At 63.7% G+C, this 11,358-nt stretch overlaps 7 protein-coding genes across 7 annotated transcripts in view; 2 read left to right on the forward strand and 5 right to left on the reverse strand.

Moving 5' to 3' along the window:
* The window catches only part of AMSG_02355 (tetraspanin family protein), a 1,566-nt gene extending 1,316 nt beyond the window's left edge, over positions 1–250 (reverse strand). The window contains exon 1 of the mRNA XM_013905446.1: positions 84–250. Coding sequence (XP_013760900.1) covers positions 84–222 — 139 coding nt within the window. The 5' untranslated portion in view covers positions 223–250. The remainder of the gene's footprint in view (positions 1–83) is intronic.
* A 92-nt stretch (positions 251–342) lies between these two features.
* AMSG_02356 (uncharacterized protein) lies at positions 343–2,522 on the reverse strand. Its single transcript, XM_013905447.1, has 2 exons — positions 2,418–2,522; positions 343–1,681 (listed from the first exon to the last, which is right to left on the reverse strand). The coding sequence occupies exons 1-2, from the start codon at positions 2,508–2,510 to the stop codon at positions 434–436; spliced, it is 1,341 nt and encodes a 446-aa protein (XP_013760901.1). The 5' UTR covers positions 2,511–2,522; the 3' UTR covers positions 343–433.
* A 354-nt stretch (positions 2,523–2,876) lies between these two features.
* Positions 2,877–5,807, forward strand: AMSG_02357 (group VIA2 phospholipase A2). The gene has a single exon (XM_013905448.1). It carries the CDS (start codon positions 3,003–3,005, stop codon positions 5,682–5,684), a length of 2,682 nt encoding a protein of 893 aa, XP_013760902.1. The 5' UTR covers positions 2,877–3,002; the 3' UTR covers positions 5,685–5,807.
* AMSG_02358 (GlcNac transferase) lies at positions 5,688–6,755 on the reverse strand. Its single transcript, XM_013905449.1, has one exon. It carries the CDS (start codon positions 6,720–6,722, stop codon positions 5,913–5,915), a length of 810 nt encoding a protein of 269 aa, XP_013760903.1. The 5' UTR covers positions 6,723–6,755; the 3' UTR covers positions 5,688–5,912.
* Positions 6,756–7,015: 260 nt separating this feature from the next.
* Positions 7,016–8,242, reverse strand: AMSG_02359 (uncharacterized protein; the record flags this gene model as incomplete). Its single annotated transcript, XM_013905450.1, has 1 exon — positions 7,016–8,242. The coding sequence occupies one exon, from the start codon at positions 8,240–8,242 to the stop codon at positions 7,016–7,018; it is 1,227 nt and encodes a 408-aa protein (XP_013760904.1).
* A 377-nt stretch (positions 8,243–8,619) lies between these two features.
* Positions 8,620–10,375, forward strand: AMSG_02360 (coiled-coil domain-containing protein 65). Its single transcript, XM_013905451.1, has one exon. The coding sequence runs from the start codon at positions 8,752–8,754 to the stop codon at positions 10,288–10,290; it is 1,539 nt and encodes a 512-aa protein (XP_013760905.1). The 5' UTR covers positions 8,620–8,751; the 3' UTR covers positions 10,291–10,375.
* On the reverse strand, positions 10,302–11,309 carry AMSG_02361 (uncharacterized protein; the record flags this gene model as incomplete). Its single annotated transcript, XM_013905452.1, has 1 exon — positions 10,302–11,309. One exon carries the CDS (start codon positions 11,307–11,309, stop codon positions 10,314–10,316), a length of 996 nt encoding a protein of 331 aa, XP_013760906.1. The 3' UTR covers positions 10,302–10,313.
* Positions 11,310–11,358: the final 49 nt, after the last annotated feature.

Below are 11,358 nucleotides of genomic sequence, written 5' to 3' on the forward strand. Positions count from 1 at the left end.
TCCCCCCCTCCTCCCCTCCCTACCCCTCCCCCCCCCCCCCCCTCCCCTCCTCCCCCCTTCCTTCCCGTCTCCGTCCTACTTACCCATGCCTAGGTTCTTGTCCACCAGCGAAAGCCCCATGTCGGTGTCGGAGAGCGCAAGGCCACCCATGGCAGCAATACCGGCACCGCAGATGAAGAAGAGGGCGTTGATGATGACTAGAAGCTTGCGTGTCGCAGCCATGATCTCTCTTTCTCGCCTGAGCGTCGAGTGGCAGAGGCGTGGACGTCGGTGGTCGTTTGCACTCGCGTCCGCACGTGCTGCTCGCGCTCCTTGGATACTCGCAGGCAACGCGGCGATGGGTTGGGGGGGAGGGGTGTGTGTTTCACAAGGCCAGCTGCGGCCGGCTGCGGTCGGCTGCGAGAAGCAACAGATTGAAGGCAGGAGGTGGAGCTCATGCTGCCAGCGAGCCGAGAATATCCTCGTCGGGCACGTCGTTGTAAGCGTCCGAGGCGGCCGCGTCCGAGGCCGAGGCATCGGTGACCTGGAAGCCCTTTTCGAGCTGGATGAGCTGCTGCTCCAGAGCCGAGTTCTCCTGGCGGAGAACCTTCATGTCAGCACGGAGCTGCTTGTTCTGCTTGTCCCACTCCTGGCCCTTTTCGATCTCGGCCTCGAGCTCCTTGATGTGGGCGGTGAGGAGGTTCTTGGACTCGGTGATCTCCTTGAGCGTCCGCTCGTACTGCTCGTTCTCGATGGCGTCGATGTCGGCCTTGCGCTGCATCTGCTGCATCTGCGTCTGCAGACCCTTCTTCTCGGCAGAGAGGGCGGTCTTCTGGTTGCGGAGCGCCTCGACAGCCTCGAGGGCCTTGTCGCGCTTCTGCTGGGCCTCGGTCATCTGAGCCTGCAGCTCGTTCATCTCCGACTCGGAGGCCGAGACCTTGGCCCGGAGCGCCGACAACTCGGCCGAGATTTGTGCCGATGCCGTCGTCGTCGACTGCTCGTATTGTGTGAGCTGGAGCGTCATCTGCTGCCTTTGCGCAGAGAGCGAAGCCACCTCGGCACGCAGCGCCTGGTTCTCCTCCACAGCCGCCGACGCCGACCGGTTGGCCTCCTTCAGCTCCTGGATTTTCTTCTCGTAGTCGGCATTCATCTCCTCCAGCTGCGCAATCTGGTTCGAGTACTCGTGGATCTCGGACGCTGCCTTGTCGTGCGCCTGCTGGATGTCCGTGATCTGCTGCTGGATCTGCCGCGACTCGACCATGAGCTGGTCGAGCTGCTCACGAAGCTCGTGGTTCTGGTGGAGCCAGACCTGCACGTCCTGCAGCTGCGCATTCGCCTCGGCAATCTTCTGCGTCAGCTCCATCCGCTCCTCGGACAGGTCCTGAATCTTCTCCTTCAGGCTCTGCAGCTCGGCCGGGTTCACCTGCCGCTGCTCAAGCTCCTTAATCCGCTGCGTCTTCTGGTGTTTCTCAGAAATGAGGCCCGAGAGTCGCGTCTTGATCTTTTGCTGCAGCGTCGACCGGTCGTACTCGAGCGCCGCCACCCGCTGCCGCAGCTCCTCCAGCGTCATCTGCTCCACGTCGTCGCTCGGCTGCTCAGATGGGTTCTGCAGCTGCTCCAGCAGCTGCTTGTTCTGCGCCTCCCGCTCTGCAACAAGGTTGGCAGCCTGATTCTTCTGCGCAATTAGCTGCGAGAGCTTGACCTGTTCGTTCAACGTCGCCAATAACTGTGAGTCGCCGCCGCCACCCCCGCATACCGACACTTTCTCCCGTGCTTCTACCCGCTCTCCCGTGCTCCTTCTGCTACCCCGGGTACACACCCCTTCCCTCCACCAGCCGACAAGCTCTGCTCCGCCCACTCCCCACTCGTTCCCTCCTTCTGCCCCCCCCCCCCCCCTCCCCCCTCCGCACTTGCTCGCCGACTGAACTCGAACATGCGGTTTTCGGCAGCCGACACCGGCTCGCATTCCTCCGCGCCTCGCTTGCTCTTCAGGCAGAGTGGGGGACTATGCCCAAGCTCGACGCGGGTCACCCCTTCTGCTTCCGCCAACTACTTATCCCTCGCATCCGCTGTCCTCCTGCTCACACTGGGCGCGAGGGGAAGGGGGATGCAGCAAGCGGCGGAGGGTTGGCGGACTCACAGGCTGCCGAGGCGAGCCAAGAACCGACGGCGACCCGGCGGGACGACCCGACCTCCACCACCCACGCTACACAGCACCCAGAGCGCCCCAAAAGGAAACACAGATACAAGGCATGCCCACCATACCCCAAGGCATGGTTCCCACCTCGGGGAGCGCCTCTATGCCCCTGCCTGAGCAAAAAATGGAAGCGTTGTCGGCCAAAAAAACGGCGTCGGTCGGCCAGCTGTCGCCACCCGTATCACCGAGGGGGGGGGGGGAGGGGAGGGGAAGGCGGCAAGCTACACTATTGCCAACATACCTGCACACGCTGCAGTGTGGCCTGCTTCTCCTGGGTCAGCGTCTGAATCTGCTGCCGCAGCTGCTCATTCTCGGCCTGCAGCGCGTCCGCCATGCTGCCTGTCTGAGAGAAGCTGTCGCTCCCCCGGTTCGGTGGCTCTCCCTCTTTCTCACGCGTGGTGGCAGTGTCGGTCATTGGCCATGTATGCTTTGCTGCTTTGCTGGCCAGTCAACGAACGACCGACACACACTCCAATCGAATAGAATTGATTGCTGCGCTTCCTCATTGAAGTCATCGATCCCTCATTGTGGTTATCAATCATGGCTATCGATCATGGCCATGGCTATGGATCGTGATGGTTTGGATGCTCTGCCACCAGGTGGCGGTGGCGGTAGCAGTGGCACTGGCAGCAGCAGTGGCGTCTAGCTGAAGAAGCTGAGCACGCCGGTCAGCCCGCACACGCGACCGACCACACGACTCCTCTGTTCTGAGAGGTGAGGAAGGGAGACAGAGCCACAGCGAGACAGGCACACAGGTACAGGCACACACTACCAGCGGTATCTCTCTCATCAGGCATCAGGGCTCAAGTCAGCTACACACTACGCCATGGCTGGACTCATCAGGCGCATGACGTCGGCAGCCGCCGAGTGGCTCTCGTCGTACACCAGGGCCGACGAAGCCTCCAACACCAGCAAGTTCAAGACCTTCCATCCACCCGAGGTCTCGTTTGCTCCACCAGCGTACAATGCTGTGGCACTGCTGCGGTGGGCAGGAAGCCGGACATCGACGTATCGGTTGGTTGTGGGCGGGTACATCATCAACGAGTACGGCTCGTCGCTCCACGGCGTCTCGTCATCGTCCAAGACCTACACCTCGATGCTGGAGGACTACGAGCGCGCGGTTTGGCTTGATCCACTTGTTGCCGCCTATATATCGGCGCCGCCACTGACTGGACCGCCGTCGCCGGCCACCTCGCAGTTCCTCAGCCCGATCCGCAAGTACATTCTCCGCAAGGATCTGCCGGGCTATCTCTCGGCCCGGACGACGCTCGCCACGCCGCCGGCCGACCAGGTCCTGTACTTTGCCATTGCGTCTGGCTTGCTTGACTTTGTCGAGTTTGTCAAGACCGGCGGCTCGCTGATGACTATCCGTGACTCGCTCGGCAACACACCGCTGCACATCGCCATCGAGCTGATCGGCGATCCTGAGTTTGCGGCTGCCGATCCGGCCCAAAACATGGCGCTTGAGCTTGAGCTCGAGATTGCGGCCGAGGCCGTGGCCGAGGCTGAGACTGAGGCGAGCGCTTCTGCCGGCGCCAGCACCAGCGTCGCACCTGCTGCCCAGCATCCGGTGGCGCCGCCCACGTCACCGGGTGCCGGCCTGGCTGTCTCGTCCAAGCCGTTGCCCAGCTCGCTTGATCCGGATCTGCACCCGCTGTATCTGTGGCTCCTCCGAGCGCTGCTTGCGGATCCCGCGGTGAAGGGCGCGAGCGGCCTTGCCGCCGAGCTCTCGGTACCAAACGCGGCCGGCAACACGGTGGTCCACGTCGCGGCCTCGCTCAACGAGGCTGCGATTCTCAAATCGCTCGTTCTCCACGGCGTCGCTCCAGAGACTGAGAACAGCAAGGGCGAGGATGCCATGCGGGTTGCAGTCGAAGCTGCCGCTGTCTCGTGTGTCCGGCAGCTGGTGCTGCTTGGCCACGGCGGGAGTCGGGCGCTCGACTGGTCAATGGCGGCGGTGTCGGACCACGTGGCGACACTGGCGGCACTGGAAGGTGAGCTGGCCAAGGCTAACGATCCGACGATTGCCAAGCGGATCCGCAAAAAGAACAAGGTCCTGCCCAAGGTCCGACAGGTGGTCAGTTCTGTGTGCACACTCCTGCAGCTCGGTGCCCCTTTTGAACCACGGCACGTGGAACAAGCTGCGGCGTTGGGCTCGGTCGACCTCTTGCGTGCTTTTGTGGTCTTTGGCGGCATGACCGGCGACGATCCGCGGTTCCGGCCGGCACTCGTCGCCATTGTCGAGTCGATCCGCAACGCTCTGCCGAGCTCTGGTGACCTCGTCCGGCACTATGCCTGCCTCCACGCCCTTGTCGACGCTGGGCTTAACATCGAGTGGCTCCTGACCTCGGATGAGTCTCTGCTGGCACACGAGCAGCTTCTTGCAGCGCTGCTTTCGTTCCAGGAAGAGCCGTTTACAGCAGACGATGCTGCGGCGCTTCTTGCGTCACGGTCAGGAAGCGCGAACGTGCTCGCACTAGATGGCGGCGGCATCCGTGGGCTCATTCTGGTCGAGCTCCTGCGCGAGCTCATGGCCGAGTGCAGCGCGCTGTGTTCGCGCGGTGACGCGCTGCAGGTCACAGACGTCTTTGACGTTCTCTGCGGGACATCGACAGGGGGGATCCTGGCGGCAGCGCTTGGCATCAAGGGCCTCTCGCTCGACGACTGCTCGCGGCTGTACTTTGAGTTTGCCGCCGAGGTCTTTGCACGGTCGGATCCGCCGTACGAGCCAGCGCGACTGGCAAGCATTGTGGACTCCCTAATTGGCAAGGATGTGATGATGTCGAGCTTCACGGCGTCGCGGGTCTTTGTGGTTGCGACCAATGCGACGCTACTTCCGCCATCCACCTTCCTCTTCCGCAACTACGAGACGTCGTCAAAGTTTGCCTTTGATGGCACTGCCGCTGGCACCGTGACCGACGCGCTGCTGGCGACGGCGGCGGCGCCGACGTTCTTCCCGCCGCATCCGTTCCATGACCCGGTCTTGCACCGAGACCTCGTGCTCTGCGACGGAGCGCTGGTGTACAACTCGCCGGTCATCCCGGCGCTGCTCGAGACGGCGGACCTCGACGTGGCGCACGTGGTCAACCTGGGGACTGGGACGGCGCGGGCGCGCGGTCCGCGCTCTGTCGACGACCTCTCGCCGCGGATCATTCCCAAGATTCTGCACTCGTCGGGCGGGTCAGGCTCGACGGTCAACCGCCTGGCGACGTCGCTGGTCTCGGGCAATCTGCACATGCGCGAGATCAATGCGTTCAAGAACGTGATGGAGACGTTGACGTCGGCATCGTTTGCGGCCAACGAGACACAGGCTGTCGAGTACATGGCGGCGCAGCAGCACTCGGCGTTCATGCGGTTCAACCCGTGGCTCTCGGACGCGCCGCTTGACGAGGGTGACCTGGTGGTCATCGTCTCGCTCATGTGGGAGGCGCGATGCTACGCGCGGACGTCGCGGCCGCGACTTCGTGCGCTCGCGGCTTCGCTCATCGCCTCTCGTCCAGATCTGTGAAGTCATGGTGCTACAGTCGTTTGGCTACTTGATGGACTCTATCTCACCGCTGTTGACAGTAGCGGGAGGCTGTGGCCGGTGCGCGATGGAAGCGCGCGCAAGCCGGCAAAGGTACATTATGCGCCAGAGGCGCCGTGTTGCAGGGCTGGAGAGAGGCGTGCCGAGGTGGGAGCCGAGCTCAAACCCTGTGGGAGAGAGAAGAAAATAAGAGGCAGCAGGCTGCGGGGATTAGCACGAGCCGTCGGAGAGGGTGAACGACGACTGGCCGCGCTGGCGGTAGGTCCGGGCGAGATCCTTGTTGTCGCGGGCCTGGCCGGCGGCCTCGCGGGCGGACGGGGCGCAAGCGGCACTCGCGCCGGTGGCGTAGGGTGCGGGGGCCGGGGCGGAGCGGCGGACGACGCGCTGCGGAGCGGGCGCACCAAAGATGTCGTTGTCGACCGGGCGGTACGAGAGCTGCGGACCAGGAGCAGCAGCGACCGCGCGAGGGGCGGCGTAGTCTTCGGCGGCCTCGGCGCCGTAGGCAGCGCGCGAGGCAGTCTGGTAGGCCGAGGCCGGCGAGTACGCGGCCGGAGCGGACTGCTCGCCGCCCTGATGGAAGATGTCGGACGACATGCGAGCGCGATGCGAGACCGGCGCGGCAGGCTGACGGTAGGCATCGGCGTCCCAGTCGACGGGCGCGGCACGCGGAACGCGTGCGGGCGGCGACGCGACCGGCGCCTCGCCGGCGCCAAAGATGTCGTGATCCTGCGGGCCACGGAGGAAGCGGCGGGCACGGGAGGTCTCAGCCTGCGACTGGTCCTGCGAGGTGGCAAACGGTGCCGGGCGAGCGGCCGGCCGGGCAGCGCGAGCCGGAGCAGCAGTCTGGGCCTCGTAGCCGCCGAAAATGTTGTTGGACTTTGGCGCGCGCTGGCGGATGGGTGCGACGTTGGAAAGTGCCGGCATGTTCTCGGACGCGGCGTAGGCCGAGCCGGAGACAGGGTTGCGGGCCGCAGGAGCGGAGGCGCGTGTTGACGGCACAAATTCTTGGTGTGAGAGCATTCTGTGTTGGTGTGAGGGGGGAAGAGGGGTGGCTTGCCGCAAGTGCTTGGCTGTGGTGCGGGTGTGGTTTGCGTGTTTGGGCGCGGTGTTCCGTCGGTGGCTCGCACAAAGTTTGTAGTGTTTGTTGGTGAGCGGCGAACAACAGCGTGCTTCGCGGGGTTTTGAGGTGGAGGGAGGAACCTTCCAATCGGAGAGAGATCGGTGAGTGCAAGGCAAGCGTAGTGAGTCACGTATTAAAGGATGGTGTGTATGTGTGGGGTGGGGGGTGGGGATGGGGGTGGGAAAGCAGCCTGCTAGTCGAGAGAAGGCGGATTGAGCGGACGCCATGTGGGGCGAGCGTGGACGGACGGCAGCATGTTGAGGTAGGCGCCGTCGGGCGACGAGGTATTGACGCATCGCTCACCAAAGACCAGATTCTGGATGTCAATGAGGGTGTAGGCCCAAAAGTCGTCAAGCGAGCGGGCAGTGCCGAGGGCATCGGCAGGCGGGATGGGAAGGTCGAGGTGGATGGACTCGGCGGGCGAGAGCGGGGCACCGAGCAGGTGCTTTGCCTTGGCAGCCGACTTGTGGGTGAGGATAGCGGCGCTGGACGAGCCGTAAGCGGCCGAGGTGTAGACCGATCCGGACTTGCGGCCGGCGTACTTGTGGTAGACAACGTTGGACGAGGGAGCGAAGATGTCGATGCCGTGGGTGAACAGTCGCGCGGCATGCAACAGCTCCTCGCCGTGGAACAAAAAGTTGAGATCAGAAACGTACGGTACAGCGCGCCAGACAGAAGCCCGCGAGAACGAGAGACCGGCGGCCCAGAGGCCCGACCACTTTGCGACGCGGACGGTGGGCGCAAAGCCCATGGCTTGATGAAAGGTGAGCCTGATGTTCGGCTCGATGAACGAGATGCAGTTGACGGCGGCGTCAGCACCCAGCGCCGAGGCATGTGCGTCCTTGGCGGCGGCGCGGACAGTGCAGTGCAGCTCGTCGTCGCAGGCGGTCATGTCGGCCGAGTACTCGTTGGGGTACGAAGAGATGACGGCGTGATCGAGACCGTCGGTGCAGTCGTGATGGCGGTTGTGAAGCTCGGCAGCCTCATTCAGCATGCGAATGAGCGCAGTGTCCCAGTGGGGACCAAAGACAGTGTGGGAGTCGATCTGCATGTAGTACGCGTCGTTGCCGTGCAGGAGGCTGGTTGCCATCGCACGCGCCACTGCTGGTCCGCGCGAGTCGGCCTCGGAGACGCGGATCTCGCGGAGGAAGCCTGAACAGTCGAACGGACCGGGCTTTGGGCACCCAGTGGCGACACGGATCTCATCGCCATACAGTCGCTCCAGCGCCTGGGCGCACGGCTCGAAGGAGGCTGCGTCGGGCTCGCCATCGGGCTCACTGGCGACGCCCTGGTCAACGAGGCCGAAAACAACCCGCTGTGGACGACGGGCGGCGAGCAGAGCCGAGGCAAGGGTGAGCGGGCAGAGCGGATCGCGGAATGAGGCGACCGAGACAAAGATGACGTCCTTGCGTGCATCCATGGCGTCGTTCTCACTCGCACTCGCCCCACCTCCAGCTTGCCGCGTGCCTGATAGAGGAGCAGGCGCAAGGAGGACCATGTTGAGTGCGCCGACGAAGAGAACCGCGCCAAGAACGGCCACCAGTTTACGCATGAGTGAGAGAAGGGGGAGAACTGTTTGTCCCTCTCCCTCTCCCTCTCCCTGTACACTGGTGGCGGCGTGACTGGTAGGCAGAGAGACAGAGACACAGACAGCGGCAGCGGCGGTCGCGACTCGTTGGCGGAATGAGCCCAGTTGGAGCGAATTGAAGGCATGAGCAATGATTTTAGTTGTTGATTGATGATGCGTTTGGCGGTTGGCGGCGGATGGCGGCGAGGAGCCAACAGCCAAACAGCTGACAGCGACAAAGCAGGCGGCGAGGAGAGCAACGGGCGGCACACCCCACCAGCAGAAGCAGCGGCAGTAGCGGGACTAGCCCCACACCAGACTAGCCACCAAGCACAACCGCCCTCTCTCACCCCCTCTCCACCATGCCCCGCCGCAAACGGCTGCGGCTGGAGAACATGAGCCCCGAGGAGCGCGAGGCGTACGAGGCCGGCCTGCGGGCAAAGGCGGCGCAGGAGGCCAGGGCCAAGGAGACTGTGTTGCGAAAGGCGCTGGAGGCACGACTGGCGGAGGAGGCCGAGTTTTCGGCAACAAACAAGCTCAAGATTCAGGCGTCGTGGCGCGAGGTCATGCGCGAGGCCAAGGTCAAGGAGCTCCGGTCCGAGGTGGCCGTGCTGGCACAGAGCTACGAGCGCGAGGCCGACCGCAAGGACGCGATCATCAACATGCTGATGGTGGACCTGGACGAGTCCGAGGAGCAGTACCAGACGGCAGTGCGGGCGCATCTGAGCTCGGTCTCTTCGCTCATTGGAGTGCACGACGAGCGGCTGGCGCTGCTGGAGCGTGCGTTTGAGGAGGAGCTTGCCCAGCTCCGCGGCGACTTTGACCAGGAGCGGTCCGAGGCGATCGAGGTGCACAAGGTGGAAGTGCGCGAGCTCAAGGACATCATGGCGGCAATGGAGGAGGAGTTCCGCGAGACGGAGCACTCGATCACGACGTTCCACCGCAACTACATGGACGAGCTGAAGCGGAACCACGATGAGGAGCTGGCGACGATGTCGTCGCAGCTGCGGACCAACGTGCTTGAGCTGTACTCGGCATTCCGCCACGCCATGGACAACTACAACGCACACACCAACGCGCGGCAGAACAAGTTCAAGACGGACAAGAAGCAGGATAAGAAGAATGCCGAGCTCATTGCCAAGAACCACCGGCTCATCCGGCGGTTGCAGACGCTCAAGGATCAGATCAAAGCCAAAATTGCTACCAACGAGCGTGAGTTTTCGGAGCGCAACAAGGCATTGCTGGAAGAAAAGAACGCGGTGGCCAAGCACTTTCTCAAGCTCAAGAACCGGATGAACAAGTTCCGGTCCGACGAGCGGCGGCGGCTGACAGACCTCACCATCCACTCGGAGGCGTGCATTAACCGGCTGAAGGAGAAGCTCGAGCTTGCCGAAGCCATCCTCAACCTTGCCGAGATCAACCGCAAGCTGGAGACCGAGGAGGAGAAGGTGCTCCCGTTCTACGCGTCGACCCACGACGCTGCCGCCTCCTCTGGCGCGCCCTCCGCCTCGGCCGCTGCGCCGCAGGCCGCGGCCCAGCCGCTGCATCCCGACGTGGCTCAGCTGATGAGCTCCATGCAACTCTCGTCGGCCTCGATGAATGACTCGGAGTGGGAGTACCTCGAGAACTTTTACAAGCGCTATAACAAGGTCCTGCTCGACAAGATGGCGCTCGCCAACGAAAAGGCCAAGCTCTCCAACGAGAACGCCAACCTCAAGCTCATCCTGCAAAAGTACCTCGACGGCATTTCCGTCAACCCAGAGGTTATCGAGGCCGACAACCCGCTGCTCATCGTCAACGGCGACGCCAACTTTGACCGCCCGCGGCCCGAGCCCGGCGCCGTCATTCCGGTTACCGAGCTGCAGACCCTGGTTGTGGCGCAGCGGATGACGAATGCGTAGTCTGGCAGGTCCCGACAAGGTGTTCATTTGGGGAAGAGCTTAACAACCCAAAAGACGCCCATAAACGCGGCTACCACAAAGAGAACCATGACGCAAGTCATCGACGAGCACGATAACAAGCTCGAGGTGATCGAGCTCACGCGCGCGTTGAGCTTATCGGTCGCGGCCAGGGCAGCATCGACCTGGGTGTCGACGTTCTCGAGCCGTTGGAGGTCAGCGCGGATGGCCGAGCGCGTCGCCAGTGACTGCGCTTTCATCTCTGCTGCCATCTCGCGCATTGCAGCCAAATGATCGTCCTGCTCACCGCGCGAGCCCTCGAGCAGCTGTTCCAGGTCGACATCGTCGTCGTCGTCGCTTTGTGCCACGGCGGATGCGGAGGCAACTTCACGTAGACCGCTGCCGTCATCCCCATCGCCCGTGTCGTGACTTCCTAGCAGCTGGCTCCGCGGCGAGGCCGCAGTCGCCGGCGGCAGCGGCAGCTCACCGCGGCTGGGCGAGTGCATCAGCTCGTCGCGGAGGATCTGCTCGGCGACATGGCGCTGTCGGGCGGCCTCGGCCTGCAGCTGCATATCAGGACCGAGCTCAGGATGAACAGCAAGTCCATCAGACGATGGCGCACGCGGGCGGCCGCCGCCACCATGCGGCAGAGCGCCAGCCGCATCAGTGCCGACAGGCGACGGCGCGATGCTCTCCAAGAACGCCAGCGTCCGTTCGTAGCCGACCAGGCGTTCCTCGAGCTCAACCATGACCAGCGGGTCATCAAGTGCATGGGCAGCCTCGCCCTTGCCGGAAACAACATACTCGCGGAGCTCGTCAAGGCCACGCCGTGCTCGTGCGAGCAGATGACCATACCGGGTGCGGATGACAGCCAGGAGGGAGGCATCGGCCACCGGCGCAAGAGCCACCTCCTGGGCATGCCCGAGCACCCGGGCCACATTGACCTCGGGCGGTGGCCGCAGCGGGCCGCCATACGCTCGACGACTGTCTCTGTCGCTGCTTGCGCTCCTGGCCCGCACCATATCGAGAGAGGTGATGGGCCGTGGCCGTGAGCTTTGACGTCCCGGGGGG

This window comes from Thecamonas trahens, assembly GCF_000142905.1.
Source record: "Thecamonas trahens ATCC 50062 unplaced genomic scaffold supercont1.9, whole genome shotgun sequence".
In the NCBI taxonomy this organism is placed as follows: Eukaryota; order Apusomonadida; family Apusomonadidae; genus Thecamonas; species Thecamonas trahens.

Coding starts and splice junctions, on each gene's coding strand:
- AMSG_02360 (XM_013905451.1), top strand. CDS start 8,752: ATGCCCCGCCGCAAACGGCTGCGGCTGGAGAACATGAGCCCCGAGGAG.
- AMSG_02356 (XM_013905447.1), bottom strand. CDS start 2,510: ATGGCGGACGCGCTGCAGGCCGAGAATGAGCAGCTGCGGCAGCAGATT. Junction 1,682..2,417: donor CCACACTGCAGCGTGTGCAG/GTATGTTGGCAA, acceptor TTGAACGAACAG/GTCAAGCTCTCGCAGCTAAT.
- AMSG_02358 (XM_013905449.1), bottom strand. CDS start 6,722: ATGCTCTCACACCAAGAATTTGTGCCGTCAACACGCGCCTCCGCTCCT.
- AMSG_02357 (XM_013905448.1), top strand. CDS start 3,003: ATGGCTGGACTCATCAGGCGCATGACGTCGGCAGCCGCCGAGTGGCTC.